The sequence below is a fragment of the Eptatretus burgeri genome, chromosome 5, assembly GCF_056783735.1.
Source record: "Eptatretus burgeri isolate ZD-2024b chromosome 5, Ebu_testis_v1, whole genome shotgun sequence".
Classification (NCBI taxonomy): Eukaryota; Metazoa; Chordata; class Myxini; order Myxiniformes; family Myxinidae; genus Eptatretus; species Eptatretus burgeri.
In genome coordinates this window covers 67,639,467-67,664,449 of record NC_140965.1, presented here as the reverse complement: position 1 = coordinate 67,664,449, position 24,983 = coordinate 67,639,467, and the positions used below count along the sequence as shown (strand labels likewise).

Here is a 24,983-nt window from a genome sequence, read left to right as displayed (position 1 = left end):
GCGCTGAATGAAAATATTGTATTTGTTTTTATTCCATCATTATAAGCACCATCAATCAAATCACAGTGAATTAATACCGAATTTATTCCTGAGGACATTTGAATGACCATCACTTTAAAACGTCCCATTAGTTTCAATCTTTTTTGAGGAGAAACCCAATAACTCTCTAAATGAATTATCAATTGTGAAATCAACCTTGTAGTTATTTTTAAGTTTAATCGTTGATTTTGAAGTATGTTTTTGAATGTCTATAACCGAGGTCGGCAACCTGCGGCCCGCAGGCCAAATGCGGCCTGCGAGCTACTCCCATGCAGCCCGCGGCGCCTTGTCCGGATTTCCATTCGGTGCGGCCCGCGAAACATTTTTCTGAACCGACGGCAAATAAAACACATGTGGACATATGATTCTTCCACATACATCACAGTCTCTGTACGTCACAATAAATTATTTTCACTTCTAGTCCACTTAACTTGGTCTTACATATTTTTTCGTTGTTGTTTCAGATGGCTGAAGGTTCCCTCACTATGAAGAAGAGGAAGCTGTTAGACGAGAACCGCTCCTTCAAAAAGGAATGGGAAGCGCTCTTCTTCGTCGAGCAGAAGGGAAAGGCTTTGTGTATCATCTGCCACGACACCGTCGCCGTCATGAAGGTGGGCAACGTGAAGCGTCACTTCACTTCGGTGCACCCTAAGCAAACTGCGTTGCCTGACGACAAGAAGAAGGCAGAGTTCGGGGATCTGAGTGCCCAGCTGGAGAAGCAGAGTGCCTTCATGAAGAGGAGCGTCTCTTCGATGCAAGCGGCTGCTCAGAGCAACACTCAGGCCAGCTACCGTGTTGCACACCTTGTGGCCACCAACCTCAAACCGTTTACCGAAGGCGAATTCCTCAAGGAGTGCATGATGGCCGTGGTTGAGGACGTGTGTCCTGACAAGTCGAGAGAGTTTGCGGCCATCAGCCTGTCTGCCAGGAGCTTGACCCGCCGCATAGAGGAGATGGCCGCCGATGTCCGGGGCACCCTGAAGGACATGTGTCAGTCCGCTCGCTTCTTCTCCATCGCCTTGGACGAGTCGACTGACATCAAGGACACAGCTCAGCTTGCCATCTTCTTCCGCGGCGGCAGGGACGACTTCGTCATCTTTGAGGAGTTCATCCGACTCATCCCACTCAGCGGTACCACCACTGGTGCCGACGTATGCAAGGCAGTCACAGATTGGCTGAAGGAGGCCGACCTCGACCTCTCTCGCATGTGCGGCATCACGACCGATGGAGCGCCCGTCATGGTCGGGGACAAGAAAGGCTTTGCGGTGCTTCTTGTGAAGTACCTGCGCAGTCTTGGACACCAGCAGGATGTGAAGCACTTTCACTGTCTGGTGCACCAGGAGGCTCTGTGCGCCAAGTCTGTAACCATTACGGAGGTCATGACTGTCGTCGTCAGGGCGGTGAACTTTGTTTACGCTCGTGCTCTCAACCACAGACAGTTCCGCGATCTCCTGGCTGACGCTGAGGCAGAGTTCGGCGACGTGATCTACTTCTGCGAGGTCCGTTAGCTCAGCCGAGGAAAGATGTTGGAGAGAGTCTTCAGCCTGAGGGATGAGCTGGCGTCTTTCCTGCGGGAGAAGGGCAATCCTGTCCTTCAGTTCGAGGATCCCGCATGGGTGTGTGACCTCGGGTTCCTGGTGGACATTACTAGACATCTAAACGAGCTGAACATCCATCTGCAGGGTAAAGATGACTTGGTACCTGACCTCCTCACCTTCGTGAAGGCATTCGAATGCAAACTTTGCCTGTGGGAGCATCAGCTCAACCAGAACAAATTCACTCACTTCGCCCGATTGGCTGCGCTGCGATTGGCTGCGAGCTGCGCCCGACCCCCGCTGCTTGCCGTCGCTATGCCGCTGCCCTGTCTGAGCTGTGAGGCGAGTTCGAGAGACGCTTCAAAGATGTGCGCGCCTGTGAGAAAGAGTTCAAGCTATTCTCCGCTCCCTTTGATGTGGATTCTGTGGATGTGGTTGACAACCTTCAACTGGAGCTCATTGAGTTCCAGTGCTCAGAGCGCCACCGCACAAAGTTTGCTCTTTTGTCGCCAATGAAGTTCTGGCACTCGCTCTCAGCCTCCCGTGCTTTCCTGGCTCGTTAGGGAGGCCCTGCGCTTAGCTTCAATGTTTGGGTCCACATACTCTTGCGAGCAGCTGTTCAGTCGCATGAAGCTGACAAAGAACAAGACGAGAGCACAGCTTACAGACGCTCATCTTCAAGACGTCCTCCTCCTGGCCTTCTCCTCCATCAAGCCAGACATTGACTCTCTGTCTGCATCAAAGAATCACCAGCCTTCACATTGTTTCACATTGTGATTACTGCAAGTCTTAAGGTTAAATTTACAATTACATTTATTATCATTGATTTTAGGTGTGTTTGTTATTTTTTCGGGTTGGGAGGGGGGTGCGGCCCGAGAGGTGGCCCGAACGTGGCCCAGTGGCCCGCGGCCCGGTTTAGGTTGCCGACGCCTGGTCTATAACAATATTTTTTGGTTCATCACCCTGTTCTTTCATAAGACGAGCAGTTTCGGAAGATATTTGAGAAATCTCATATGCTCCGCGTGAGACTGTTATCGTTTTGTATCCACTTCCCGGATTATAACTTAACTTGTCATTTTTATCAGTTATATTAAATAATGTATTACAAGTTTCCATGGACAATAAAGATGCCTCATATTCTTTTGTTGTGTCAAGTTGTAGTGGGTATGGGAATGAAGATGTGTGGTCGCTTGTTGTGAAATTAAAACTCAGGATTGTGCTTCTCATCTTATTTAATACGAGGTAAAATATCTTCATATTGAGATTTATTAATTATTTTCATGTTCATCAACTGATCTAAAATGGCTGATGCTTCATTAAAACAATTGTTATTTCCAGCCTTCTTACTACCTAACAACAATAACTGTCGATTAACTAATTGCGATGGGTCATTTGGAAGAAAACTAACACCTGAACCAAGCCTACTTAAAGCCTGAATAATGTGTTTCTCCTTCTCATTCTTGCCACGTTTACCAGAAAGACTAACCTTATAATCAACAGAGTTCAGCAGATCAATATATACTCCATCATCATTATTTTTCATATCCAATGGTTTATCAAAATACTTTGATTCATTCCTCACAGTTGATGCCTGTCTTCCATCTTTTGTGACAAGAAACATTAATCTCAGAGTTAATTTAACAGGGGGTTGAGCAGACCCCAAGAACATTAATTCATCATTAAATATCAATACCTTTTCTTGAACAAGATGAAATATTGCTGGTTGTTCTGTTGGGATAAGTCCTGCTTTGTTTTTGATTCCGCTGAATATTCATTGTTTTGAAGAGCATTCACAATATAAGCAGGGGGGGGGGGGCGATTCATCTCTTCCAGTTGTTGAAATAATCGTTCATCATCATATTCTAATTCCCCTATATGCTCTAATTCTTCCTCCGTCATTTGATCAAAATCTTTTAACATTTGAAGTTTTTTAGGAGTACATTCTACTGTGGGAACTGTGGAAACATCTACAATTTTTTCTTTGGAAGTTTTAAAAAATTGTTTAAAATATTTCTCTTGTTTTCTTTCAAATGCTTCTTCACCCGTTAGTTTCTGTCTGCGTTTCTTCTTTATGTCTTCCTGTTGTTTTACAACTTTTGAAAGCAACTCTTGATGCTCCTTAAATCTTCTTGCTCTTTCTTTCGCATCCATTTATTTATTGGAAAATATCATTTAATATCTCATCTTGTTGCACAACAATATATTTATATTTTTCAGTCATGTGCTTCATGTAATCTGCAAATTCTTTTTTACTGCATAATGTAGAACAATTATCTCTCCAAAAATTATTTATATCTGTTGAATTTAACTTGAATAAAATAAAAGTATTAGCATTGTTTCTTATGGAACGACGAGGAAGTTGAAAGTACGATTGACTAAGATAAATACAATTACAATAAGAATATCTCCCTCTTGTGTAGTAGCTGTCTATTATGGTTTGGTTTCTCTCATCAACACAATCATCAAAGATTAACGAGGTTATTTTTTGATTTCTCCAAATCTTGGGGAGATGGTATATCATCCGTATTATCATGAAGAATACAAGTTATCGGTTTTGATTTCTTTTTACATTTCTGTGTATCACAAAATAGTTGTATTATATCTTCAATGTTATAATCATTTAGGTTTTTTTGAAGTTTAAATAAACCGATTATATCTTCTTTTTGAAGACCAACATTAAAACCTTGTGAGAGAAGTTGATACTGTGGTTGAAAACTCGACTTTGTGAAAATTATTAAATTATCATAATCTAAAAAGTTGGGAGTCAGGAGCATCTTCAAAAGTAAGCAGGTTTTTCCGCATCCACTTGAACCAACTATGAGACATCTTAATGAATTTGGAAGATTTTTATGATTGTTAAATTTTATCTTATTTTCCCAAATGGGTAAAAAATCATTCATTTATATATTTGGAAAACAGGTTATTTAATTTATTATTGCCTTTTTTGGAAACTCTATATTTTATCCTAAGTTCAGGTTTAATTTCAAGATAATCCATTATTTTATTTATACAATATCTTGTGTTGATATTTCCCTGAAAATGACAATCGTGAATAATATATAACAACAATCCTTTGAACATTTCTCTAATACGTTCAGTTTCTTCCCTTGTAAGGAAAGGTGTGTTATCACCCTCATACTTTACATTCATTTCTCTAATCAATCTTGTAAAGTAATTCATTTTGGTGTAAATCTAAAATAATTATTTTCCTTTTTACTATCATTAATTAGAATATAATCACAGAATATACATTGTTTATAGGCTTTTGACTCTGTGTTTAATACCACTCTATCACATGCAGGACAATTCTCAAATTTGTCATATGGAGAATCAGGGAAGTCCAGCATATTTATAAAGTAAAACTTTACTCAAACTAAAATTCATCTTCGGAATCATCTATACTTTCATAATCTTCAAAATCTTCAGTAGAATATAGACTCATATTTAATTAGTAAAAACAACATTACCATTGATATCTCTATACTTTTTTTCATTACCAGAATCAACTGCAACATTTTTTATATTAAAGGTAATTTTAAAATGATCCTTAACTACTATTGAATGAAATGTCATTTCACCTGATATATTAACATCCTTTATAACATCAGGATTTACATCTTTAGGGTTGTTGAAAAAAAAACAAATTTCTCCTTGCATATTACAGATGGTCTTATCTTTTCTTTCTGAAGCTTCATCCAAAAGGTTTTTATTTTTTGATACTTTTTCTTGTTTCATTGCTTTTTCTAGTTTTGAATATATTACCAGAAGGAGAGGAGAAACTTTTGTTAGAGATACTTTAATTGATGTTCTTCCAGGTATACTAAAAGCCCTTCCACTGAAGGAAATTGAAGAACTCATCTTATCCACCATAATTGTTTTTAATCCAATAGTTGTTATATTTATCTTTGTTCAATTTTACATCCTTGACATATTTCTGAGTATCTTTAACAAATGAAGAGATTGATTGAAACTTGTCTTTTGTGTCTTGAAACATTGTATTTATTTGGTGAAAAAAGTTAGAGGATAAAATGGTTTTAAGCACAGATTCACCTATGAATTAAACAAAATTTTCATCAAGAAAATTATATTTTCAGCAAAGTTTTGTTATATAAATATGGTGAATACAATGTAATGCGATGTTTGTAATCACGAACATAAACATTATAAAAAACACCTTTGAACCAACAAACACACATTTAATATATTTCATCAAATATCTCCTCTTGAGTTGGAAAGAAAACATTGTGATATCTGCTCAAAGGATGTTTTGAAGAGTAGTTATAAGAATCACCTTCAATCACAAAAACACAAGAAAAATGAGTTTAAAGGAAAGGGAGACTATTATATTGAAAACACTGATGGGGCATTTAAAGGGCATATAAAAATAAGGATTTTTCAATTTGGAGAACCCAGTCCATCATCAATAGCTGAATCAATTGAAATAGTGAAACCTGATGTTGAAAAAGTTATTAAAAAGACATTAAAAGAAATGAAAACTTTAAAGTTTTATATGGAAGTGAAAATGAATTTTAAAAGACAAGATGAAGAACAAACTCCTGAAATGAGAACAGATCTTCATTTTATAACATAATTTCAAGATTTTTTGAATAGTGCGGTTTACGAAGAACTATCAAGACAAGAGAAGGATGTTGATAATACAGTGGTCGGAAGTGTATGTAATATTAAAAAAAAAAATCATCTTTTTAGATATACACGTTCTAAAATCAAACCCTCTTAAAGCTTCTTCTTATATTGTATTACCAAAAGAAATAAAACTAAAGAAGGCAGTTGTTAATATTAAGAACAATGACAATAAATGTTTTCTATGGTCTGTTCTTGCTCACTTACATCCACTAAATTGTAATTCAGAAAGAGGAAAAGCAATATATGAAATATGAAAATACTTGGACATGAAAGATTTTAAATTCCCAATGCCACTAACAGATATTCCTAAATTTGAGAAAAAAGAATAATCTTTCTATTAATGTATATGGATTAACGGATACAAACAAAGTTCAAATATTAAAAATTTCAAACAACTATAAAAATGAAGAAACACATTGATCTTTTATATTTTAGTGTTGGAAAGAATACACATTATACATACATCAATAATTTATCAAGATCTATCTCTTCTCAGGTATTCAGAACAGCAAACAAAATATATCCTTGGAAGCGATGTCTTAATTCATTTCATACAAAAGAACGATGAGAACAACATTCAAAATATTGTAGTAATCATAAATCAGCTGTAATAACAATGCCTAAACCTAGTGAAAAGATTTCTTTTGAAGATTATAATAAATCTATCATGCACCCATTTGTGATATACACTGATTTTGAATGTATCCTAAAAAAGATAAATACTGCTTCTCATAATCCAAAAGAATCGCATACAAATAAATATCAAAAACATATTCCTTGTGGTTTCTGTTATTATATCAAATCATCTGTTGGAGAAAAGTATAATAAACTTGAACATTATAGTGGAAAAAAAAGCTTCACAAGAGTTTGTAAAACGATTAGAAAAGGATTGTATAAGACTAATTAAATTAATGAAAGAAACAAATGAACCGATGAAATTAACCGAAGAAGAAAAATTTGAATTTAGAAAGAACAATATCTGTCATATTTGTGGGGGGGGGGGAATTAAGGAGTCTAAAGTTAGGGATCATTGTCATCTTGCTGGTAAATATAGAGGTCCCGCTCATTCCTGTTGTAATCTACATTATAAATTTCCTTCTTTTATTCCAGTCTTTCTTCACAACAGCGCCAACTATGATACACATCTATTTATAAACGAACTTTCGAAAACACCAGGGAATATTTCTGCCTTAACAAACAAAAGTCAAAAGTATACTTTATTTACAAAAATGATATTCACAAAACCTTTAACTCGTATTAGGTTTCTAGATTCTTACAAGCTGATGGGAACACCACAAGCCTACCTAGCATCAAATCTAAGCTCCACGGGGTCTTTTCCAAATCTTAATTCATTCTTTCCAAAAGAGCAAATTCTAACTAAAGAGGAAATTCAGATAAAAGAGAGAATTCAAAGTAAAGAGGAAATTCTAATGAATGAGGAAATTAATGAAGAAATTCTAAATGAAGATGAAATTCTAATTATAAAGAAAATTCAAACAATGAATGAAATTCTAACTAAAGAGGAAATTCTGATTAAAGATGAAATTCTGATGAAAGAGGGAATTCTAACTTGAGAGGAAATTCAAACAAGGAATGAAATTCAAAGTAAAGAGAAAATTCTTACAAGTCAGGGAATTTATCCTTATGATTATATGGATTCATTTATGAGATTTAAAGAAACACAACTTCCTTCAAAAGAAAGTTTCTATAATAACCTTTATGAAGAAGAGATAAGTGATAAGGAATATAAACACAAACAAGAAATTTGGAAAATATTTAAGATAAAGAACCTTGGAGAATATCATGATCTATATCTAAAAACAGATGTTTTATTGTTAGCTGATGTGTTTGAAACTTTTAGATCACTGTCATAATAAAACTTGTTATGGATTAGATCCTGCCCACTATTTCATAACTCCTGGTTTAGCTTGGAGTGCAATGTTGAAAATGACAAAACAAGATATAGATTTAATCAGTGATGTCGATATGCTTTTGATGATCGAGAAGTCGAAGAGAGGTGGAATATCACAAGTATGTTCAAAAAGATATGCTAAAGCAAATAATAAATATCTTCCAAATTATGATAGTGAAAAAGATAGTAATTATTTGATGTATTTGATGCTAATAATTTGTATGGATGGGCAATGTCTCAATCTCTGTCTTATGGTAAATTAGAGTGGGTGGAAGAAAAGGATTATGAAAAGGCTTTGATGAATATTGTTATTTCTTCTCAAGAGGAATTGAATGAGGAAGAAGAAGGTTATTATTTTGAAGTTGATTTGAGGTACCCGAGTGATCTTCATAATAAGCATAAAGACCTTCCTTTTGCATGTGAGAAAGAAACCTCAAAGAAAGAATGGTTAAGTGATTATCATGAAAGTTTTAATATTAAAGGCAAATCAATAGAAAAGTGATTAACAACATTCTATGATAAAGAGGGATATGTTTTGCATCAGAGAAGCTTGAAACAGTTTTTGAGAGAAGGATTGAGAGTAGCTAAAATTCATAGAGTTTTAAAATTTAAACAAAGTCCTTGGATGAAAAAGTATATTAAATTCAATACAGATATGAGAACAAATACAAAAGTAAAATTTGAAGGGGAATTCTATAAATTGATGAATAATGCTGTCTTTGGAAAGACAATGGAGAATGTTAGAAACAGGCAAAACATTAGATTTGCAACATCTTGGAAAGAAGCTTCGAGATGATAAATAAACCAAGTTTTAAGAGAGAAAAGATTTTTCAGAGAACTTTTCTGCTATTCATATGGAAAAGGAAAGTATTGTAATGGATAAACCAATTTTTATTGGAACAGCAGTTCTTCATTTATCAAAGATATTGATGTTTGATTATTTGTATAATGGCTTAAAGAAAGAGTATGGTGAAAATGTTTCATTGTTGTATATGGACGTTGACGGTTTTATCCCAGATATGAAAACTGATAATGTTTATAAAGATATGAAGAAAAATATTGGAGTATATGATACAAGTAATTTTAGTAAGAAGAGTGAGTTATTTTCAAAAAAGAATGAAAAGGTTATTGGTAAGTTTAAGGATGAGTTTGGGGGAAAAGTAATGAGTGAATTTATTGGATTGAGAGCAAAGGCATATGCTTAACAAGTATGGTGATCAGATTGATGAGGTTAAAGGGAATAAAGAAATATGTAATAAAGAAATCAATAGCTTATAGAATTTATTATAATTGTTTGATGAATAAGAAAGAAGAATATAGGAAAATGAATCCAATAAGAAGTTATAAACAAAAGATATATAGTGAAGGAGTAAATAAAAAGGCACTCAGAGCCTTTGATGATGAGAGATTTATTTTAGATAATGGAATTGATTGTGTTCCATAAGGATATTGTATGATAGAGTGTAGAGAATAGATTGTGTTTTCACAATGGGAAGATGGGTTAGGGTTTTTAAGGGCAACCGCCGCGTTTTTTCACAATATATAAATGGTCAAACCAAGTATTAATCAAACTAAAGAGTGGAGAAAATCTCAATCTTGGTATATAAATGGAAAACATAATGAATGTGAAAAATATCAAATAAGTCTTGTTGAAAAAAATAACTAAAACAAAGGTAAATATAACAAATAAGCAAATCAATTAAAAAAAAAACTAGTAAGTTAGAGGATGTAAAGAAAAAAAAATATCCTTGAATGGACTGAAAACTTTGATGGTTATCAATTGAACAATGGAAAAACAATTTACTATAATCTCAAAATGATGTGGCTCAGGAGGTGGTCAAACAAGAGCATTAAGAGAAGTTTATCATTTCGAATGGCACAAAAGGGATATGTTAAAAAATATAAAGATTCAAATGTTTTATTTTTAAATATTTTAGATGGGGATTATTGTGCAAAGAAAATTAAACTATTGAAGGAATTTGAGAATGAACAAATCTTTATAGGTTCAATGAGTGAGCTAAACAATATGCATTGGTTATTTGAAAAAGAGTGTCCCGAGGCTTACATGTTTCAGATATTTCTTTAGAATCACCTTTAACAAATCACATTACTACTTGAACAAATCTTTATCTTATTGCATTGGTTATTTGAAAAGAGTGCCCAAAGGTTAAAAGGGGAGACAAATAAATATACCTTGGGATAAAAAGGGGGTTTATTTTTAGGGGAAAAAAAAATGAATCGCTGAAAATCCCCCATTCACTTACATGGGGAAAAGTGAGCCAGAATCAGTATATTCACCCTACTCACGTCAACAGCATCAACCGCATCTCGCCGGCGATGCCTCAAATGGGCACACGGAACAGACACGAACCTCGTCCAGTCGTCAGAATACGGCAGGATGGGCGGCGAGGGACGCGGGAGTGGCCCAGGAGTTGGGTGCAGGGCGATTCGCATATCCGGCCGTGTCGCGCCGGATATGCGAATGAGACTGCTTCAGGCCCCAGGAGCCTGGCAGGGCGGGGCTATGACCACCGTGGGCCAATAGTGAAGCGTGATTAGGGTCACGGCGCGTCGCTTCGGGTCATCACCCCACCCTTCGCCCGGGGCTTATAAAAGGCGTATCACGAAGCCGTCCGCCATCTTTTTTCGCCTGCCTACCTCGCCTTCGTCTTTGCCTCACCCTCGACTTCATCTCACTGCTCCACCCTCTCTTCACGGCTCCTCGTCTGCCTGTCGCTGCATCTACACTCGGGGTTGCTGTGCGACAGACGTTCTTCTGGGACCAGTGCGGAGCACATGTTTCCACGAGCCCCGGCAAAGCGATTAAGTAGGAGATAACGCGCCAACTCTTGAGGGGGGATCACTCAAGAAGAGCGTCCCACGGAGGTAAACGCTACACTCACAGACTTATGCACGACTCGGCAAGGAATCTTGTACCTTACGCATCTTCTCTCCTCCCTTTCTTTCCATCCCTCTATCTCGTCCCCTCTGGACGCACAAGAGCATCAATCGCAATCAGTTTCCTTTGGCACGCCACCACACCCCCCCACCCCCTTCATATTGCACCACACCACACCTCCCACTCCCAAACCTTAGACACCAGTATTTCTCCCTCCTCCTTCCCCCAAAGCGTATTGGGTTGCGTTGGTCGGCCAACCGCGCCAGGTATTGCGATGCCGTTAGTCCTCATGTCTTTCTTTCTTGCTATCTAATCTTCCTCGGGTTTGTGTGTGTTTGTGGATGTGATGGCACCTATCCTAACACGAGTTGAGATTGTAGAAGTTCTAACAGGATAAGTCTGCTCTGTGTCTGCTTTTGTAAATTGCTTGCCTTTTGTCATACCCCACAAATTCCTTGCTATCCCTGCTGTACATAATAATAAACCCCATTCACTGTGCCAGATACCTTTCTTCACCTAATTGTAAATAAATGCTTTGTAAAGAAATGTTCCCAGCTCATTTTCGTCTTTTCCTTCGTTGGCCCAGCATGGTCCATTTCCTAGCTTAGCTGGGACGTTTCTTCAATTTCTTCGCATTTTGTTGGCAACTATTTTACCATACCTTAAAAAAAAAAACCACCAGAACACCAACAGCAGAAATAAGTGTACGAATCAGTATTGAATAGCTTACCCCTCAGATTTATTTAAATAATCCAGTCTTTTGTTCAAACTTTCAGAAAGCTTCTTGCACTGAGAAATGTTAATATCGTCCCATACATGTTTGACAACTTCCCGGGCGTAGTGGTGTGCGCCTGTAATCCGGCTACTCGGAGGCTTGGGTTGGAGGATCACTTGAGGACGGGAGCTCTGCGCTATGAGAGGATGTAGGGCAGCCCGGAATCATGGCGAAACCCAATCCTTATCCCTGTGTCGTAAGAGGCGACCAGGGTTGCGTCAGGAAGGACATCCGGTGTAAAACCTATGCCAAATCAGTATGCGGATCATAACGGATGATCCTCTCTGGCGACCCCTAACGGGAACAGCCGAAAGAAGAACACAACATGTTTGACATCTTCCCATTGTTGATCAGAATTTGCAAATTTCCTTCCAATATGTTTGTGATGAATATAGGCCCAAATATTCTTTCTGGGGATCAAATTGGGACTCTGAGCAGGGCAGAACATAAGTTTCAGGGAATTTTTATCCAACCACTTTTTAGTGGCTTCTATTGCAGTATAGGTAGGAGCATTATCACATTGAAAATGACTTCTTTGTTTTTCTCTCCAGGAAATAACTTTTGCAGGTTGGGAAGTAATTCTCTCATATTTTCTGGTATTTCTTGGCAGTAATTGACTGTTCACACCTTACAGTGTCACCAACACCAGCAGATGAAAATGCACCCCAGACCATGATTCCACCTCCTCCATGCTTCACAGTTGTTGAAATGCACTCAGGGTTGAATCTCTCACCAGATCTGCAAAAGCAACATTCTGGAGCATCACTGCAAAGCTCAAATCTTGGGTCACCATGCCACAGAACTCTTTGAAACCACTCAATTGCAGTTCCCATATTCAGCCAAAAAGTGCAATCTGACCTAAATGTTTTCTTAGATAGTGGAGGCATCTTAGTACATCTTCTTGAGGCAAAACCAGTTTGTCAACTTTCTTGTGATGGTCCTTCTGGAAAGTCTTGTTTTCAGTAGTTCTTAACTCCTCTGACAGAAAAGCCTGGGAAACTCTCTTCCCTGGAGAACTAAGAATTTCAGTGACCTGTCATCTTTACTTGTTGTGGCTCGAGGTCTGCCAGACCCCTTCTTCCTTGCAGTGGAACCAGTTTTCTGGAACTGTAGACTTATAGTCTTTATGATCGGCAGTGAAATAAGGATTTTCTCCTCCTTCAGGAGCTTGTGGATTTTAGAACATGTATTGCCTGCTTGCCAAAGACAAGCAATTCGATTTTTAATATCCCCATCAGCTTGGAACTTCTTTCTTTGGAGGCATTTCTCCATTGAAACAAACAAAAAAAAAACATGACCTACACCAACTGTAAAAGTCATAAATTAGAGAAATTTAGGTTCTACATCTCTTATAATACTGTTACGTCTGGGGGGGGGGTATGCATTCAAAGGGTAATTAGGATGTTTAATTAGGTATGCCATGCTGTTTGAGTTGTACCAGGATCTTGATGTAATAAGTAGCAATTCAGTGGTGATAAGTTGTCTAGTAAATGTCCATTTCTTTAAGGGAGAAATGATAGTCACGTAATTAGATAGGGAGACGGGCTAGGGTAAGCGTTAATGCGTATCCCCTTTTAGTATTCCCTGTAGGCTTGCCATGACTGAACAGGACGGTGCTGCGGATGGCTCCGCCCCTTAATCACGATTGGCGGAAGGCGACAGGAGAGGGCCAATAAAAGGGCTCCATTGGAAGTGACGAGGACTCGAGTATAAAAACGTGCTGATTGGGAGAGGAAGGGGAGTGATAGAGGAGAAAGGGTCTGGTCGAGGTTGTTTTGTCTCTGAGCGCGCTCTTTCGTTGTGCTGGCTTGTTCCTGGATTTGTCGTGTCTCGGGGCCTTGCTGTGCCTCGTGCCTCACCTCGGTTGGCTTTGGAGTTCTGCTGGCTCAGAGTACGGGACCGAACGGCGGGCGGACCTGCCTCCCTCTCTTGCTCACAGCTTGGCGCGAGAACTGGCTCCCTGGTGGCTGTGAGCAGACTTGGGCCTACACCAGGAGGTCGGCACCACCAGGAACAGCACCACAGTGGCTGGTTGGAGCTCACAGGCCAGAAACCGCGGCTCTGCGCGGAAGGGAATTTCACGGAACCTCGGCACCACCGTGTCTTCTGCCCATGACGAGCACAACGCCAGCTCGTCTAGCACCAATCCAGTGACTGTTACGTCGACACCACGGGCAAGCCTGACCACTAGCTACGTTGTGTGTGTGTGTGTGTGTGTGTGTGTGTGTGTGTGTGTGTGTGTGTGTGTGTGTGTGTGTGTGTGTGTGTGTGTGTGTGTGTGTGTGTGTGTGTGTGTGTGTACCTGGCGCCTTAGAGGGTTTGAGATTTGTATATCCATTGGAATTGTTTGCGTTTCCCCCACGCCCGAACCCACACCACCTCCCGTCGAATCGCCCACAGATCTCTCCTCTTGCTGAGTCTTATTATCGTTCTGGTTAGAGAAATAAACATTATTAACTCAGTGAAAAGCGACTCGTGCCACCTTCCTCGTCCCGTTTGCTGTAGAGCGATTAAAACTGCCATCCTCAGGTTATAAAAAAATAAACCGCCTCCATCGTTTCGGCTCATTCTACGTTGGCGGGACTGTTCAAGTCCCGTGGACGTCACAATACCAAGCTTGCACACTAAAAACTCTGCTCGCCGTCACACGATCCCTATGAAATTGCTGTGGCACTTAGCGGACATGCCGACAATGTTTGGGAAGTCTTGGCTTTCCATAGTACCGCTTGTATTTTGCACAATGCGTATTTTTCTCATTCCCCGTGTACCGTCTGTCGTCTGCTACTAGCTATGTTGTATTGCTATCCCGTGCATGTGCATGGGTATCGCTAGTATGCACTTAACAATCAAAAAACACAACACCCTTAAAACAAATGCATTGCAGATATTTAAAAGCATACAGTACTTCTAACAGCAAAATATTTTTTAGAATTTTTGTGACAGAACTCACTCATCTTCCTTTTTTATGTGTAAAATTGATCTATTTTGTCTTAGCAGAGATACTGGCCCAAAAAAAAAAAAAAAAATACAGAAATTTTGTAATTTTCGTTTTTTTTGAGAACAAATCTTAAAACAAGAATTATTTTCATAAAAATTGCTGTAAACCCTGCAGAGGGCTTTTAGCTACTGTAACATGAGTAATCAATTTAAACTGGAATATATACTGTGCATCTATGGCTCCAAATTTGAAAAAAATAAAATAAATAAATAAATAAAACCTTGGCTCATTTTTCTTTTTTTTTGCAGTGTATATATTTATAGCAGCCTTCCTAGGATGCAAAGATAAAGATTAAGGGATGAGGTCCAAGAGTAGCAAACTTCTGCCCTGCCTCGAACACAATACTCCTCCACTTCCACATGTCCTCAGCCAATTCTCTCCACTCTCCAACCACCCCACCCGATTGATATCCCTCATATAATCTGCCCATCTCAACCATGGTCTCCCTCTTTTTCTCCTACCTTGATCCCTCAACCTATCCGCTCTCTTTGCATTCCTCTTCCTCAATCCACACAAGTGTCCTGCCCAGTACAACCGGCTTTTAACCAATCTCCATATCAAGCTCATCTGCACACCAATTTCCTCCTACAGTTCATCCATCCTCCCTTCATTCACCTTCTTCACTCCTGCAAGCCTCATGGCCCAGTTGTTCTTGGAGACCTGCAACCTCTGTTGACTGTCAGTGCCAGTTGAGACTGTAAATGTAGGCTGGTGTCACACAAGTCACCAAACCTTTCATTTTAAATTTCCTTCATATATCTTTATCCGCACCTCCTCAGGCTCCAGCTCACCGTTGCTTCATCCCTGGTTCAACCGCTCCTGAAGATATCCTTCCCATACCTTCAATACTGCCTCACACCCCCTTCTGTCACGAGCCTCCTGGAACCATCCTAAACCACGACCCCACCATGTACTAACTATTCTCATCCCTGTAATGAGCCAATTTATAGATCTTTCCACTTGTTATACACCACCTCTTTAATACAATTCCTCACCTTATGTCCTTATCCACAGATCTCCTTTTGCCCATACAGGTACAGCTACCCTGCATTCAGTTGTCCTACTCTATCCTTGATCTACTCAATACTCTTCCAAACTTCACTCTTTTCCCCAACTGTCTTTACCACTTCCTCCATCCACCATAACAAATTTCTGCCCCGAATCGATGATGTCCCCTTTCCGAATGTCCTTCCACACAAAACTTCTGAAATTCCCTTAAATGCCTCTCCGTACTTATTCCACTCCTCCAAACCTCTGGCTTCTTCGCTAAGTTTCTCATATCTGGCCCTCATCAACTCCTTGTACTCTACAGCAACGTTGTCCCTGCACTTCCCCCATCTCATCATCTTCCAACCCCTGGTCTTAACTTCCCTCTTTTTCTTAATGCGTATTACAAATATATTACTCCACCAGTCAAAAGTTTTAGAACACCCCCATTATTCCAGTTTTTACTGAAATTTAAGCGGTTCAAGTCCAGTGAATAACCAGAAATAGTACAAAGCTAAGCGGTAAACTGCCAGAGGTTAAAAAGGTTTCGATCACCAAAAACTGAAAAATAATGTAAATTTCAGAGTTGTTAAAAAGGCCCTTTTCAGGGAACAAGTAATAGGTTAGCAACTGCAGCTGTTCTGCAGCAATGGAAGTAAATTAAGCCTTGAAAGTTGATGCAAACAATTCCTTCCAGGTGTCCTAACTTTTGTTAATTAGTTTAAAAAAAAACCCTCTGTATAAAAGCAGTGTTGGAACAGACTGTGTTGCTACACCCTCTGAAGCATTTTTTGGACAATATTGCACTGCAGGAAGTAGTATATTGCTATCATATTGGCAAGAAAAAGAATCAATAAAGGAAGACAGACAGACCAATATAACCCAATAAAATGTAGGTCTTTCCTTTAGAGAAATTGCAAAGCAGGCCAAGGTGTCAGTGAGTACAGTTTCCTACACCACCAAAAGGCACTTGGAAACTGGAGGAAACTGACAGGAAGAGGTCTGCCAGACCCAAAGCCACAACACAATCAGAAGACAAGTTTGAGAGTAAACAGCTTGCGTGAGAGGCAGCTTACAGGACAGCAGCTTCAATCACAGCTCAGCACTGGTCGAAGTAAGGAGGTCTCAGTTTCAACTGTGAAGAGAAAACTTTGAGCTGCAGGTTTGACAAGTCGAGTGGCAGTAAGAAAGCCATTGCCAAGATGGCAAAATAAGAAAAAGAGGCTTGCCTGGGCCACGAAGCAGCGCCAGTGGACTACTGAAAACTGGAAGGTCTCAAGGACCGATGAATCAAAATTTGAAATCTTCGGTTCATCACGCAGGGTTTTTGTACGCCGTCGAGTAGGTGAAAGGATGGTTCCTCAGTGTGTGACACAAACTGTCAAACATGGAGGAGGAAGCGTGATCTGGGTTTTTTTTGCTGGATCCAGAGTCAGCAACTTGCACAGAATGACTGGCATCCTGAACCAAAAGGGCTACCACAGCATTTTGCAGCGCCATGCAATACCCTCTGGTCTATGCCTAGTTAGTCAGGGGTTCATCCCACAGCAAGATAACGACCCAAAACATACCTCCAGGCTATGTCAGCACTCCCTTAAAATAAAAGAACAAGACTGTAGGCTTCAAATCATGGAATGGCCAGCACCATCTCCAGACTTAAACCCCATCGAGCTGGCTTGGGATGAACTGGACAGAAGGGTGAAAGCAAAGCAACCTGCAAGTGCAACACATTTGTGGGAACTTCTGCAACAGTGTTGGGAAGAATTTTCTGAACAATATTTGATTTCCATTTGTTCAACAATATGATTCCATGATTTCTTTTTTATCTGCAATCGTTTATTTGTTCTATGCTTTAATTTCAAAGTACATTGAAACATTAAACTGCTTAAATTTCAGTAACAACTGGAAAAATGGGGGTGTTTTAAAACTTTTGACCGGTAGAGTGCACGTGTGTGTGTGCGTGTGCGTGTGCGTGTGCGTGTGCGTGTGTCAGATACGAGAGAAAATTGAGCACTCAGACAGGAAATCAAACCGAGGAAATCTGGCTATCCATACCAGTGCTCTACCAACTGAGCGATCTGAGCAACACTCAGCAAATGCTCATCTCTCCCACATATTGCCATTCTCTTTCCACCATTATAGGTGGTGGGACATGTCCATGCCCTCTGTACCACAGTATTGGCCTGCCAGGGAGAGGGTATTCCCCCCCTGGGGGGACAAATCCATGCCAACCAAACACCACACGGGGCATTAGACATTTCCGAGGGTGGATGGGATTGAAAAATCATCAAGTTTTGGATATGTGAGAAAATTAAGCACTCAGACCGGGTCTCACACACACACACACACACACACACACACACACACACACACACACACAATGTTTGACATTCTGGAAGGGTCTTCACGTCCAAATCCCACATTACCTCCCAAGTGAACCAATTCCCCAAGATGGGGAACCGTGCTCTCAACACCCCACCCTTATTTATCACTTGGGTACTGCGAGCAGAATCATAAGTGGGACATCGGCGAGTATGACCATAGCGAATCAGTGGGTACGATATCCTGTCTAACCAATGGAAAAAATAGACAACAAGCAGGTTTGGAAACAAGTTCCTGTTGAAAGGCATGCATTTACAGAAGATTAGCGTCACACAAGAAACAATCTTAGCCCCGAGCAATCAAAAGCCCCTTACACATTTGACCTCAGCACTAAACACAAACAAAAGCACCACATTCATTCAGGTAAGCAAGATACAAGTGAGGGTGATGATGAAGAAGATTATGAAAGAAGATGGAAGAAGATGGAAGATGAAGAATAAGATGAACGAAGACTGCAGATTGAAGACGATGATGATGAAGTAGAAGTCTGTGCGTATTGGCAAGCCCTTTCTCACCCACACGTGAGCTGGCTGACCCATGTGGATCCCGAGGTGTAAATGCAGGTGAGTGAGAGGTGCAGGTGGGAGGTACACTGTCATGCGGTTTCATGTATTTTTAGTCAAATGAGGTGTAGGCACTGGGAGATGCGAGTAAATGTACATGTGAAAAGGCATGCAAGAGAGATCAGTTCTGCTGGCTTGATCAGTGCTCACTCTGCTTGGTGCTGTCAAAACTTGGTCAACCCAGCCAGGCTCCTCTCCGCGGGATGTGAACTCCGTGCGCAAACTCAGCACAGACAGACTCGAACTCCGAGACTCAGCAGCACCACGAACAGGTCTGCACACTCAGGACCGACTGACCTCAGACTGCTCAAAGCTTTTTATTACCCTTCTTCCTGCCTCCAGTAATTTCCACTTCTCAACATCCGGCCATGCTGATTGGCCAGCACGCTACTATCCAGCCATCATGATTAGTCCAGGCATGTGGTGGGCAGGGTGTCTGGCACCGAAGCGCTGGAAATGCGGCGATGCTCTGTCGAAGCACTGTTGAATGAGGTTGTTTTGAAGTAAAACATAAGAACTAGTATTTGAGTACAGAGCTGTGAGTATTCGAGAAAAGGGGGGGAGTTGAGTACAGTGTGGTGAATGAGGGTTCATGTATGAGGTTTGAATTCGGAGTTGGAGAATGATGTTCGAGTCTGAGGAAGAGCACAAAGTTGGGAATAGTTCCAACTACATTCACAACACATCTTCCCCCTTCCACCGATATGAGGGAGAGGGGTATTTCAGCTGAACACTATTGCAATCGAGATAACCACGCCAAAGATTCCTTAAGTGTTGAATGCAACTCCCCGAGGTCTTTCCAAAACCACAACAATATATATGATCAAGTTCTCCAACCTGGGCAAACACAATGACGTACATCATGACTACAATCCCAGAAGGGCCTCTTGCAGTGCAAATATGCAAAGTTCAAATTCTGTCACCAAACAGATGAAAAGTGAGGCCACTGACTAGTTTTGCCCTTTTGGGGACTCGTCAGGGCATTACATCACCATTACATCCACTTATTACTTTGAAGCCTTTCGGCTTTATACTGGTGAATGATGCACCCCTAATTGTGATTGGTGGGGACACCAGATTAAGTCCCATTTCAGCTATTTCTGTGTGATCTGGGACCAACAAGTGTCATCTGCCACTTCGACACAGTCTTATGCCCTCACCAATCACAACCAGGAAGCATCACCATTATTTTTAGCAGTTGGGAGTTATATGCAAATGACAAAGTTCTCCAACCTGAGCAGACACTGCGACAATACAGTCCGAAAAAGTCAGTCACTCCAAAATAACAAGTCAGCCAGAATAAATGTCAGAATGGATATTGTAAAGCAGGCGTGTCTGTCCATCCGTCCCCCTGACTACTCCCTCAGTTTTGGGGCAAGCCACGCCAAACCTTCTGTCGAACATTTTTGGGTCCCAACGGATATCCGAAGGTGGGTCAAAGGTTTCATAAATACCTCAATACATTTATCATTTGGACTTTTGATGCATAAGAAACTGCTCTCGATCCAGAAGTCAACGCAATCACGGGTTTGGCAGAAACATTCGCTGGTTTGATATCATCTCAATACAATTGTGATTTTGAGTTTCTACAACCAGAACACCCTGCTTTTATACACTATAAGCTGGATTCGACATTTCATAAATTTTCAACACGATGAACATTTTAATTTTCGATCTGTATGAAGTGTTTTGTATCTGCCCTTTCTCGCCGGCAGATTAATCTGAATTTGGTGTTTCGTGAGAATGGCGTCTGTATTCGTTTACCTCACGAGTGTTTATATTTTGTTACATTAATGGTAAAGGATTAATTTGTGAATGGAATTATGCCGTTTGGAATGAAAATAGAGAGATCGAACTTAAAGCAGAATAAGGAAATTATGTGAGGGTTTCCACCGCGACATTCATAGATTCGACATTTGCAGTTTCGCCATTGTGACATCATGAAAATATTACCCACCTTACTCATGTTGGGGTCAGCTGCAGTGAGTTTTTTGCCCAAGTCCTTCATAAACTGGGTATCCAGCACCCTCCCATGGATAGCACAGGTACCTCGCTAGTAAATAATAAGTCAGAATAAATAAAAACAAATAATAAGTTAGAGATTTATCCTCCTGGAATTTGATTGTTGGGGTACTTGCATTTTGGTGATTTCATGTTAAGGGGCCCAACAAGTACAAAATGATTGAAAACCTCTTGCTTAGAGGGATGCACACACTCCTCTGCTAACCTGTGTTTAAATCTCGACAAGCAGTCACCCTGGTGTTTCATATGCAGGGTGAGGTATCATTGTGGACACTGTCCACAGGAAGGACGTAAAGCTGGAGGATACGTGTCACCACTGGTCATTGGTAGACGTTAAATATCCCACTGACTTTTGCAAAGAGTAGGTGAGCTGTTTCCGGCACTCCGAACAAATGAAAAAATTCAGTACTAACCACCTTCGGCCAGGTGTCCTGTTTTGAGAGGTGACCTATCCAGGATTGGTTCGACCAAAGAAACATTTCTCAACCGGTCGTGATGTGCTCCAGAACTGGGTATAGAGTACGGGCCCCAAACTATTCATTTACTACAATACAACTTTTTATTTTCTGTTTTGTCAAGTTTCTGTTTTGTGCACAAAGTCAAGGCTCATGGAAGAGCGAGAAACTGAGGGGTATGGTGAAGAGTTTCAAAACAATGCAAAGAGTGCAGATTTTGTTTTCTCATCCAGTGACCTTGCAAAAGCTTCATCTTCATGCAAGACAGATTACAAGCTGTAATGTTATGTTAAACATGAAACACCTGGACCATGTAAATTACAATGGCACTCAGTGCAGTGCATACATCCACCAGGCTGTACAGTTTACATTTTGTCTTCCACTGATAGGCTGGATCTGCATTCGGACCTTAACCAAAATTGAATTGGCTTGTTCTTGTCACCTACCAAACTCATCCACCAAGTTTTATCATAATCCGTCCATAACTTTTTGAAATATCAATAATATTGTGCTACACATAGTTTTTGGACCCATCTCTCAATGGTGAAGAATCACTTAGATTATCAGATCCCGATCTTCACCAAAATTGAATTAATCCGTCCCAATCACACACCCAGCTTCTCCACCAAGTTTCGTCGGAATCTATCCCCAACTTTTTGAGATATCCTGCTCACAGACAAAGACACAGACAGACAGACAGAGACAGTCACTGAAAATATATCCTCCATCCACTTTTGCTGGCGGAAGTAATAACTCGGAACTAGCATAGTACAATATGACAATGCTATGGCTTCCTCATATACTTCACCCAGTAACTTTGAGTCGACTGATAGCCCACAACCAGCCAAGTCTCAAAAAGTGTTTTTTCTGACCTGTGGTAATTTCTGATAAAATAGTTGAGATCAGTTGAAAGAGCCGGTATTAAAATGCTGCACCAAAAGCAGTATGGAGGTGGCATGTGTTTCTAAATATGAACAACAAAATAAAGTTTAGTACACAGCTTTAAAAAAAAAGTTTTATGACAAACATGGAAAAAAAAATGTCTAAAAATAAAACCAAACTGGAGCGAAATTGATGGTGTGCCTAATCCTCACGTTTCCCACCTAAAGTAAAATTGAAAGACGTCAAACCAGAGTGGTGTCAAAGCCACCCAATGCTTGCCTGTTTATACATTTCTTCTTCTTCTTCTCCTTTCGGCTGCTCCCGTTAGGGGTCGCCACAGCGGATCATCCGATCCGCATTGTGATTTGGCACATGTTTTACGCCGGATGCCCTTCCTGACGCAACCCTGGTCGCCTCTTACGACACAGGGATATGGTACACCTATTTTAACCGGGGTATACACCGGCCCAGTACACTGGTACTCATTTCGCCGACCTCGGAAGGATGACAGGCTGAGTCAACCCCCTGGTGAATTAATTCAGTGGCCCAACGGGGCTTGAACTCAGGACCTCTTGGATCCCAAGCCGCTGCTCTTGCCTGTTTATACATTTATCGTTTTTAAAAGACTAGTCTAATAATAATATTTTTTATAAAGCATTGCAGTGAAGTCTGATCCAAATAATTTTAAAGAAATATATGTATTTGCATATTGTAATCAGTAAAAAAGTGTAGTTGAAAAAACATGAGAAAGGAAATAACTTGCACCAAAAACTTTAACATTTTCACGCTCACGCTGACACTGACGCTCACGCCGGGGGTATCGCTATAGCTATCTGTTCTTCAAACAGACAAGATAAAAATTCCACCAGGAATGACTCAATACCAAATAGAGTTTAAATTTTTTTTTAATCTTCTATTTTGACACTTGGGAGCCCAATTCCTCACCTCCTGGGCAGGGACCGGGGGTCAAATCTCCCCCAAAAAACGATTTCATGCTTCACCACCCCCCCCCCCCAGTATTGACTGCATGTACAAAATTTTATTTTCAAAATGTAATCAAAGGAGACCGAAAACCATCACCGACTGCAAAAAAAAAAGAAGATATTTTGGACCACCATCAAGGTCGGACGGTCGAGCAAGATGGAAGACACAGGTGGACTGAAGGAAAAGGAGATGAGTTTCACAACATCCTTTGGCTTACAAGCATCTTGTGTCACAAAAGATCATGTTCATAATTATGTTATTTGAGGTGTGGTCACCACAAATACAGTACTTGCAAAGATCGACAACATCATGCAAGGCGAACAGTCACAAATTCAAATCGAGAGAATAACCTACAATGCTCAACACCACGATTATTGTTTATTAAACCAATCATCATCCTTTCTCAAATTACTTTCTCCATCCTCCCTCTGTTATGAGTTCATCGCATGTTAATCGTAATAAAAACTAGACAAAATGAAAAGATTGGTTGAGTTGTGATCAACAAAACTTTCTTTCCAACCACAAGTACAGCGAGTTTCCGGTTCACAAATTCCCCAATAAGTAAATAAAACCAATGTCACCCTCAGGGTGACCCGTATCTTGCCAAAAGGTGACCACGTGTGACTTCTTTAAGGTCACACTGAGGTGAACAGAGCTGCTATCCACCAGGAGCGACTCCTTGAGGAATATCTGCCTACGAGAGATTCCGATGAGAATCGTTCTACAGAGTAACCATGAAAAATATGCGTTTGCCTCATAACGTCACCAAATGACGTCATAATGTCTCAAGCTTGACACATCTAGAAAGCACTCCGAGGTGTTCAATTTGAGGTACTACACGATATGGTTCCTAAAACTTGAAAATTTGACCTTGGGGTCAAATATGTTTGACCTCAGGCGCTAACCATGAAGGTCAAGGCCAATCGCCACCAAAAATTAATCTTCTGAGCGCCAGACCATGACCTATATTCCCATGAAGTTTGAAGACGATCCAATCAAAATTACTCAAAAAATAAGGGTTTCGTCGACTCCTCTGATTTGCGACAAAGTGACCTTGACCTTCAAAATTTTGTGCGCTGAAAGGGACCTCTATAGGCCTCTGATATGTGAAGTTACAAAAATTTACAATGATAACTACTGTGCTCTGCAGAATTTTTTATACGCAATTACAGACAAACAAACAAACAAACAAACAAACAAAAAAAAACACATACAAGCTGACTAACATATATTGCAAAAACTTCGTTTTGGCAAAATAATTATCTGCTCCTCTGGAACACATTTGTTTTGGGAGCTGAGGGAGAGTGGGGTTGTCTTGGTCTTGACACCAAGCACAACTGTTCAATATATCAGCAACGGAATAAATCAATTTAATCAAACACATTTGCTGATTATTTTGACGTTTAAACCACGTCATGTCAAGGCTAGAACCGAAGATAATGGTGGCTCAATGCAGGTGAAAGCCATTATTTACTGAATTTTCATTGCACGAAACAGCAGCTTCAATGATCAACGTTGTTCGAGTTATATGATGATATTTTGCACATACCAACACAAGACACTTTCTGTAGATGTGGCACCCTCAACAAGATCTACGAGAGCGAAGTCAATGGCACGCCATCACAAATCCCCAAGCTTCCCACCTTAAGCAAAGTTGAAAGATGGTAAAAAAGTTCCATCAGAAATGACCCAATATCAAATTTAGAGTTAAAAAATATTTTCCTATTTTGACCTGTGACATTAAGCCCCTCCCCTCTGGGGCATTAAACTGGAGTCAAAAATAAAAAATTACATATTTTTGGTGTCACCCAAAGTTGATTGCATGTACAAAGTTTCATGTAAAAAAGGATTTAAAATGTGCCCGTATTTACATTTTTTGGTAGTTGACCTTTTGACCATGTCAGAG

At 40.1% G+C, this 24,983-nt stretch overlaps 1 protein-coding gene across 2 annotated transcripts in view; it reads right to left on the bottom strand.

Moving 5' to 3' along the window:
- The window catches only part of PTEN (phosphatase and tensin homolog), a 98,741-nt gene that overhangs the window by 60,028 nt on the left and 13,730 nt on the right, over positions 1 to 24,983 (bottom strand). The window contains exon 6 of one of the 2 annotated variants that reach the window (XM_085882252.1): positions 18,885 to 19,008. The exons of the other annotated variant lie outside the window; for it this stretch is intronic. Within the exon in view, the coding sequence (XP_085738378.1) occupies positions 18,885 to 19,008 (124 nt within the window). The remainder of the gene's footprint in view (positions 1 to 18,884; positions 19,009 to 24,983) is intronic. 2 annotated transcript variants of the gene reach the window in all.